The following is a 9408-nucleotide window of genomic DNA, read 5'->3' on the forward strand; positions in this document are numbered from 1 at the left end:
AACCAGCTAACACACTACAGCTGATGGAGAACCACCGGTGCGCTGCCAGATCCCTGAGGGAAAAACTGAGTTTCTGTTCTGCTCGTGTGAGAACGTCATCATTAAAAGATAAATCTGTATAGACCCAGTCACCGAACAGATGCCGTCTCCAACCAAACCAAACATCGTGTATCGAATATTTCCTTTAGACCTCGACCGCACCAAGACCAGCCTGCGAATAACCAGCCGAACCTCTGAGAACCTTCCTCCAGCAGCTGATTGGGTGGTGCAGCTGTATTCGGCTCCTCTGTGTATTTGTCATTGAGGAGGGGCCGTGGCGATGAACGGATCGATCGTTCGACCTCTGAGCCGAGTAATAAAACCCGCCTGTGCTGACAAAGACATCAGAGCAGCTCTGCAGCATCAGCGCTAACACCCCGCCTCCTGCTGCCGCGTCAGCGAAACACCTCCACATTACATCACCGGGTCACAGTCGGTCTGCAGAGTTCACCGTCCCAGAACCGCAGTGAGGCGCGGCGGCGGCAGGAAGCGCTGAGGCGAGACCGCAGGACCGAAGTCTTTACATTCACACAGTTATGGTGGAATTAAAACCCATAAAGCCTGATCGTGTTCAGTTCATCACATTTAAACAGCTGATCTGCTGTGTGTACCTGTGCTCTGACAATGACATCATCAGTGCAGGTGGACCAGAAACCGGTTCACCGGACAGGTGGTGTAAACCCAGACCACGGTCTCTTTAAATCCAGATCAGGGGCCTGTGTGAACCCAGATGAGATAAAACTTAATTAATCCCTCGCTGGGAAAAGTCTGACATAAAGCAAAGAATAAAAGAGAGAAAGATCAATAAGACAACAGAAAGATAAAAGTCAACAATATTTACATTATATACACACACATTGACCTGTGTGTGTGTGTGTGTGTGTCGACGTGTGTGTTGATGAATGTGTGTGTGTCGACGTGTGTGTTGATGAATGTGTGTGTGTTGAGGTGTGTGTTGATGTGTGTGTTGATGAATGTGTGTGTGTTGACGTGTGTGTTGATGAATGTGTGTGTGTCGACGTGTGTGTTGATGAATGTGTGTGTGTTGATGTGTGTGTTGATGAATGTGTGTGTGTCGACGTGTGTGTTGATGAATGTGTGTATGTTGAGGTGTGTGTTGATGTGTGTGTTGATGAATGTGTGTGTGTTGACGTGTGTGTCGACGTGTGTGTGTGTCTGTGTCGACGTGTGTGTGTGTCTGTGTCGACGTGTGTGTCGACGTGTGTGTCGACGTGTGTGTTGATGTGTGTGTGTGTCAACGTGTGTGTTGATGTGTCGATGTGTGTGTTGACGTGTGTGTCGATATGTGTGTTGATGTGTGTGTGTCGACGTGTGTGTGACGTGTGTGTGTGTCGACGTGTGTGTTGATGTGTGTGTCGACGTGTGTCGACGTGTGTGTGACGTGTGTCGACGTGTGTGTCGACTTGTGTGTCGACGTGTGTGTCGACGTGTGTGTGTCGATGTGTGTGTCGACGTGTGTGTGACGTGTGTCGACGTGTGTGTGTTGACGTGTGTGTGTGTTGACGTGTGTGTCGTGTGTGTTGATGTGTGTGTTGACGTGTGTGTGTGTGTTGACGTGTGTGTGTCAACGTGTGTGTTGATGTGTCGATGTGTGTGTTGACGTGTGTGTCGATATGTGTGTTGATGTGTGTGTGTCGACGTGTGTGTGACGTGTGTGTGTGTCGACGTGTGTGTTGATGTGTGTGTCGACGTGTGTCGACGTGTGTGTGACGTGTGTCGACGTGTGTGTCGACTTGTGTGTCGACGTGTGTGTCGACGTGTGTGTGTCGATGTGTGTGTCGACGTGTGTGTGACGTGTGTCGACGTGTGTGTGTTGACGTGTGTGTGTGTTGACGTGTGTGTCGTGTGTGTTGATGTGTGTGTTGACGTGTGTGTGTGTGTTGACGTGTGTGTGTTGACGTGTGTGTTGACATGTGTGTCGACGTGTGTATGTTGACGTGTGTGTGTGTCGACGTGTGTGTCGTGTGTGTTGTCGTGTGTGTTGACGTGTGTGTCGACGTGTGTGTCGACGTGTGTGTTGACGTGTGTGTGTGTTGAGGTGTGTGTCGACGTGTGTGTTGACGTGTGTGTGTGTTGAGGTGTGTTGACGTGTGTGTTGACGTGTGTGTTGACGTGTGTGTTGACTGTGTTGACGTGTGTGTCGACGTGTGTGTGTGTGTGTGTGTCGACGTGTGTGTGTGTGTGTGACGTGTGTGTGTGTCGATGTGTGTGTTGACGTGTGTGTTGACGTGTGTGTGTGTTGACGTGTGTGACGTGTGTGTGTGTTGACGTGTGTGTGTGTGTTGATGTGTGTGTTGACGTGTGTGTCGTGTGTGTTGACGTGTGTGTCGTGTGTGTGTGTGTTGACGTGTGTGTGACGTGTGTGTGTTGACATGTGTGTCGACGTGTGTGTTGACGTGTGTCGTGTGTGTTGACGTGTGTGTCGTGTGTGTTGACGTGTGTGTGACGTGTGTGTGTGTTGACGTGTGTGTTGACGTGTGTGTCAACGTGTGTGTGTGTGTGTGTGTGTCGACGTGTGTGTGTGTGTGTGTGACGTGTGTGTCGACGTGTGTGTTGACGTGTGTGTGTGTCGATGTGTGTGTTGACGTGTGTGTTGACGTGTGTGTCGTGTGTGTTGACGTGTGTGTCGTGTGTGTTGACGTGTGTGTGACGTGTGTGTGTGTTGACGTGTGTGTTGACGTGTGTGTCAACGTGTGTGTGTGTGTGTGTGTGTCGACGTGTGTGTGTGTGTGTGTGACGTGTGTGTCGACGTGTGTGTTGACGTGTGTGTGTGTCGATGTGTGTGTTGACGTGTGTGTTGACGTGTGTGTCGTGTGTGTTGACGTGTGTGTGTGTTGACGTGTGTGTGTTGATGTGTGTGTTGACGTGTGTGTCGTGTGTGTTGACGTGTGTGACGTGTGTGTGTGTGACGTGTGTGTGTGTCGATGTGTGTGTGTGTCGACGTGTGTGTGACGTGTGTGTGTGTTGACGTGTGTGTCGACGTGTGTGTCGACGTGTGTGTCGATGTGTGTGTCGATGTGTGTGTTGACTTGTGTGTTGACGTGTGTGTTGACGTGTGTGTCGACGTGTGTGTGACGTGTGTGTGTGTTGACGTGTGTGTCGACGTGTGTGTCGACGTGTGTGTCGATGTGTGTGTTGACGTGTGTGTCGATGTGTGTGTGACATGTGTGTCGACGTGTGTGTCGACGTGTGTGTCGACGTGTGTGTTGACGTGTGTGTCGATGTGTGTGTCGATGTGTGTGTTGACGTGTGTTGAGGTGTGTGTCGATGTGTGTGTGTCGTGTGTGTTGACGTGTGTGTGTGTTGAGGTGTGTGTTGACGTGTGTGTGTGTTGACGTGTGTGTTGACGTGTGTGTTGACGTGTGTGTCGACGTGTGTGTGTGTCGACGTGTGTGTCGACGTGTGTGTCGACGTGTGTGTTGACGTGTGTGTGTGTGTGTGTTGTGTGTGTTGACGTGTGTGTCGTGTGTGTTGACGTGTGTGTCGTGTGTGTTGACGTGTGTGACGTGTGTGTGTGTCGACGTGTGTGTGTGTGTGTGTCGACGTGTGTGTGACGTGTGTGTGTGTTGACGTGTGTGTCGACGTGTGTGTTGATGTGTGTGTCGATGTGTGTGTTGACGTGTGTGTCGACGTGTGTGTCGATGTGTGTGTTGACGTGTGTGTTGACGTGTGTGTCGTGTGTGTTGCAGGATCAAGCGCATGGCGGGGATGAAGGAGTCTCAGATCAGCGCTGAGATCGAGCTGCTGCCAACCAACGACAAGAAGAAGTGGGCTCGACCTCCGATCTCCATGAACTTTGAGGTCAGAACAGAAACTGGACTCTGTCACTGACGGCTGATTGATCACTGATCAATAGAACGAATCCTTCATGTCTCTGCTGATCAATAAGTCCTCCATCAGGTTTACATTCATTCAGCTTCACTGCTGCAGAAACCAGCCTGCAGAGACAAATCTACCCATCAGGGTTTGTTTCCTCCTGCTGGTTCACAGACACCAGGTCAGCCTGTCTGCTCCTGGTCCACTGACACCAGGTCAGCCTGTCTGGTCCTGGTCCACTGACACCAGGTCAGTCTGTCTGGTCCTGGTCCACTGACACCAGGTCAGCCTGTCTGCTCCCGGTCCACTGACACCAGGTCAGTCTGTCTGGTCCTGGTCCACAGACACCAGGTCAGCCTGTCTGCTCCAGGTCCACAGACACCAGGTCAGTCTGTATGGTCCTGGTCCACTGACACCAGGTCAGCCTGTCTGCTCCTGGTCCACTGACACCAGGTCAGTCTGTCTGGTCCTGGTCCACAGACACCTGGTCAGTCTGTCTGGTCCTGCTCCACTGACACCAGGTCAGTCTGTCAGGTCCTGGTCCACTGACACCAGGTCAGCCTGTCTGGTCCTGGTCCACTGACACAGGTCCACTGACACCAGGTCAGCCTGTATGGTCCTGGTCCATAGACACCAGGTCAGCCTGTCTGGTCCTGGTCCACTGACACAGGTCCACTGACACCAGGTCAGCCTGTCTGGTCCTGGTCCACAGACACCAGGTCAGTCTGTCTGGTCCTGTCTGGTCCTGGTCCACAGACACCAGGTCCACAGACACCAGGTCAGTCTGTCTGGTCCTGGTCCACAGGCACCAGGTCAGCCTGTCTGGTCCTGCTCCACTGACACCGGTCCACTGACACCAGGTCAGCCTGTCTGGTCCTGCTCCACTGACACCAGGTCAGCCTGTCTGCTCCTGGTCCACTGACACCAGGTCAGTCTGTCAGGTCCTGGTCCACTGACACCAGGTCAGCCTGTCTGGTCCTGCTCAGCTGACACCAGGTCAGTCTGTCTGGTCCTGGTCCAGTGACATAAGGTCAGTCTGTATGGTCCTGGTCCAGTGACATAAGGTCAGTCTGTATGGTCCTGCTCCATTGACACAGGTCCACAGACACCAGGTCAGCCTGTCTGGTCCTGCTCAGCTGACACAGGTCCACAGACACCAGGTCAGCCTGTCTGGTCCTGCTCAGCTGACACCAGGTCAGTCTGTCTGGTCCTGGTCCATAGACACCTGGTCAGCCTGTCTGGTCCTGTCTGGTCCTGGTCCACTGACACCAGGTCAGTCTGTCTGGTCCTGCTCCACTGACACAGGTCCACAGACACCAGGTCAGCCTGTCTGGTCCTGCTCAGCTGACACCAGGTCAGCCTGTCTGGTCCTGGTCCACAGACACCAGGTCAGCCTGTCTGGTCCTGGTCCACTGACACCAGTGAGACCATCTCCAGAAGCAAGAATGTAAACAAACATGGCGTCCGAAGTTGAGATGAAGCTAGTTCAGAAAAGCCTAAAAAAGGAAAGAAAGTCAGAGTCCGGTCCAGAATCACTGCATGGTCCCTGTGCTGGTCCCTGCAGGTCCTGTAGAGTGAAGCTGAAATGTTCCTGAAGGGGACGTTTGATCCACAGACAGAACAGTCCATCACACTCAAACTCAACACCCTCAACACAACTCACTCCACCACTGTCGCTATGAATCGTGGGAAAAAAGCTTGGAGTCTGAGTCACAGCGCCTCCTACAGGGTGGGAGAGGAAGAGCAGCTCCTGCTTCACTAATTCTCCTCCTCCTTTTCGTCAGGTGCCCTTCGCTCCTTCGGGTCTGAAGGTTCGGTACCTGAAGGTGTTCGAGCCCAAGCTGAACTACAGCGATCATGATGTCATTAAATGGGTTCGTTACATCGGACGCAGTGGCATCTACGAGACACGCTGCTGACCCCGCCGCTGTAGCCGGGGCTGATGGGAAAGAAACGCACCCCGTGACATCGCTGTTGTTCTCCTCTCCAGATATGTGTGTGTGTGTGTGTGTGTGTGTGTCCTGAACTGTGACGTCAGTTTCACATTCCTTCTGTTGGTTAACATGTTGTTCAGTTTTCTGTATTTCATCCTGAGTTATTCCAAATGTGGGGGCACAGATCAACCAATCACATTCCAGAAAACACCCCGGAGGTCCTCACAGCTCCAGAACTTTGACCTCAATCCGCAAACCCCCCCTAAACTCCATGAACCTGACACATAGGAGGTCAGGTCTGAGATTGACCTGGTTTAACAAAGTGATCAATTCCTTTTTGTCAGTAGGAACTAAGCAGACCAACAGAGACCTGCAGCTGATCAAGAACCAGTTTTCAAACCACAAGGGCCTGTAGGAAGAGTTAGACCAGAGTCCCCCTTTCTCATAGTCTGTCTGATCGGTGTGGTTACCCAGCATGCTTCACTCTCACTCACTTCCAACATGTTTGTTTTTTTGATTTATTGAAGGTCTGAATTTATTTCTGGTGAAAATATTTGTTTTATTTTTTTACTGTTTTGTATCCAGATGTGTCAGTTAAAAGAAGTTAATCAGTGATGTTATGAATCTATGTAAAGTGTGTGTGTCTGTGTGTCTGTGTGTGTGTGTGTGTGTGTGTGTGTGTGTGTGTGTGTGTGTGTGTGTGTGTGTGTGTGTGCGTGCTGTCTGAAGTTATTTTGCCAAATTTTCTGTTTTCTTAATAAAGTCAGTCAGACTGATGGACTCTTCATATTTATTCATTGTTCAGTACAGCTGTGTTCCTGTAGCACCTGTCATACAAGACTGATGTGATTCAAAGTGCTTTACAGCTGACAAGCTGATAAAAAAAAGTCAGAAAAAGGAATAAAACTGAAATAACAATAAAAGATAAAAGCATTTAAAGTGACGTATTAATAATAAATAATGATACCATGATGCTAAAGAAAAAAAAAGGACATTTTTGTGTAATTCTGTTTTATCTTTCTGGTGTTTTTTTCTTTTGCAGGAACAACCGACCTTGCAACCAATAGCCTATTAATACCCTAGCAACACCCTGGAAACCACCTTAAACGTCCGACCATTATCGATACACCATAGCAACCACCCGCTGTAGCAGCATCTTAATTCCACCTTGTTGGCTAAAGCATATCACCCTGATAACCACCCGGCAACTAATTCACAACCACACGGAACAGAGTAGCAACAAAGGTCCTACAAGTCACCAAAATCACCACTGAAGGAACTCCCTAGCAACCAACAACACTTTAAAAAAGATTTTATAATGTGTAATGGAGTATAACGGATATATCACCACGTGCTTGATGACGGTGACTCATGGTTAGCATCTCGACACCCTGACCTCAGGGGGCACTCCAGATAACGGAGGTCTTGCTGTCAGAGAAGTAGGAAAAGCGGAACGACCACAGTAAAGAGACTCAATGCTAAGCCTAGACCGGCCAAACTCTCGCACGTGATTCATTTTTGTGATTTCATTCTCATATTGAGCACAGTGGCCTAAAGTGACAAATACAGAGCAGAATAGTCTTCTGATGGTTGTTCAGTTCTGACGACTACTTGGTTTGAATTTGTGCAACATGGCAATTACATCTAGCTAGCCTGCATCTGCAAAACAACACGTCGCGTGGCTCCATGGCAACGGTACAAAATGAAAAAATAAATGAAATTTATTGAATTTTAATTGAATAATGAATTTGTTACAATTATGAAATGATTTTGACTGATGAACGATTGGAAGCACCAGAGTAACCACCTAAAACATCCAACTAGTCTTGTTACACCTTAGCCACTCACTTGCAACTACTACGACAACCCTGATAACCACCTAGTGATAAACTCAGTGCTACCCTCAAACAAAAGGTAAACCTGCATTCAGGAAGCTGACATGTTTCTTTTAAGGGTAACCTCCAAAATCTTAACAACACATCATGTTTAACTCACGTCCAGCAGTCTGATTGGTTGAACTCCTGTCAGGAGGTATGTTGTTTGTAAAAGTCTAAAAGAAACTGTCAGGTAAATGTCTCTGAAAAACCCCCACCTGCAGCCTGGAGAACCAGGTTTGAGCAAAGTTGTAGAAAACAACACATTAGTAATCAACAAGCAGCACTGTGGCAGCAGCCTGATCTGCTGCAGTAACACCCTAAAAACCACAAACACGTCGAAGTCAATGAGGCCTCAATGCGCCAGATTTGACACATTCAGCTCAGTTAACCTGTCAGACAGTTGAATGATGTCTGGTTGATGTGCCTGGAGGGAAATACTCATGATGCTGTCATTGTGATGTCATTGTGATGTCATCTCAGCTGCATATTTCTGACGGTGGAAGAGAGGAAGAAAGAGACGTCGCTGCTCAGCAGGCAGGAGGACTCCTTTAAATCAAACATTAATGGTGATGCACTTTGACCTTTGACTTTCTAAAAGTTAAAGTCCCTGCAGCTCAATCGATCGTCTGTCAAAACAATGAAATGTTGCAGTGTGTGAAAGAGTTTTGAAACATCCGTGTGATCTGGAGGATTTGGGGGTGTTTTGGTTGCTGCGGGTTGCCATGACGACCTGCGGCCTGTAAAAACAGTGCGTTGTTTGTTTTCAGCTCTGTAGAAACAAGACGAGGTGATGTGGGAACCTGCTGCTGTGTGTGTGTGTGTGTGTGTGTGTGTGTCTGTGTCTGTGTGTGGCTGTGTGTGTTGTGTGTCTGTGTGTGATGGACAGATGAATGGACAGGGGTATAATTAAATCTTCATCCTTCAGCTCCTGCTGAAAGTCCGTCTCCTCCTCCGTCTCTCTGTCTGGACGTCACACCTCCTCGTGGCAGCTGCCAGGAGGCCCCCGGGGGCCCGGCCGGGAACATTGAAGCATGATGGGATACTACAGGTCGACGCTTCCTGAGGGGTTAAAGCTGCTGAATGTTCAGGATGTTTGACTTGTTTCCTCAGTTTATGGGTTTGTCTGAATATGTTGTTGTTGTCATGGTGACAAACAGAGTTCAGACCATTTGAATTAAATTATCATCAGCTGATTCCCTTCTGTTCTTGAAAAGAGGTTGTGAATCAGTCTACAGCCCAGTTAGCAGCCACATGCAACCGCACACCCCTGTGGTCCACACACACACCTGTGGTCCACACACACACACCTGTGGTCCACACACACACCTGTCATCCACACACACACCTGTGGTCCACACACACACCTGTGGTCCACACACACTCACCTGTGATCCACACACACTCACCTGTCATCCACACACACCTGTGGTCCACACACACACCTGTGGTCCACACACACACCTGTGATCCACACACACTCACCTGTCATCCACACACACCTGTGGTCCACACACACACCTGTGGTCCACACACACACCTGTCATCCACACACACACCTGTGGTCCACACACACTCACCTGTCATCCACACACACTCACCTGTCATCCACACACACACACCTGTGGTCCACACACACCTGTGGTCCACACACACACCTGTGGTCCACACACACACCTGTCATCAACACACTCACCTGTGGTCCACGCACCCTCACCTGTAGT

General features: G+C 49.6%; 1 protein-coding gene across 2 annotated transcripts in view; it reads left to right on the plus strand.

Moving 5' to 3' along the window:
- The window catches only part of LOC121608774 (AP-2 complex subunit mu-B-like), an 18212-nt gene extending 9687 nt beyond the window's left edge, over nt 1–8525 (plus strand). The window contains exons 11-13 of one of the 2 annotated variants that reach the window (XR_006006975.1): nt 3750–3861; nt 5661–5891; nt 8507–8525. Coding sequence is in view for 1 of the 2 variants with exons in the window: in XM_041940123.1 (XP_041796057.1) it covers nt 3750–3861; nt 5661–5795 (247 nt within the window). In the remaining variant the exon portion in view is untranslated. Of the gene's footprint in view, nt 1–3749; nt 3862–5660; nt 6587–8506 lie in introns of those variants that run through there. The other variant, XM_041940123.1, reaches the window with a different exon arrangement.
- Nucleotides 8526–9408: the final 883 nt, after the last annotated feature.

This window comes from Chelmon rostratus, chromosome 7 (assembly GCF_017976325.1).
Source record: "Chelmon rostratus isolate fCheRos1 chromosome 7, fCheRos1.pri, whole genome shotgun sequence".
In the NCBI taxonomy this organism is placed as follows: domain Eukaryota; kingdom Metazoa; phylum Chordata; class Actinopteri; order Chaetodontiformes; family Chaetodontidae; genus Chelmon; species Chelmon rostratus.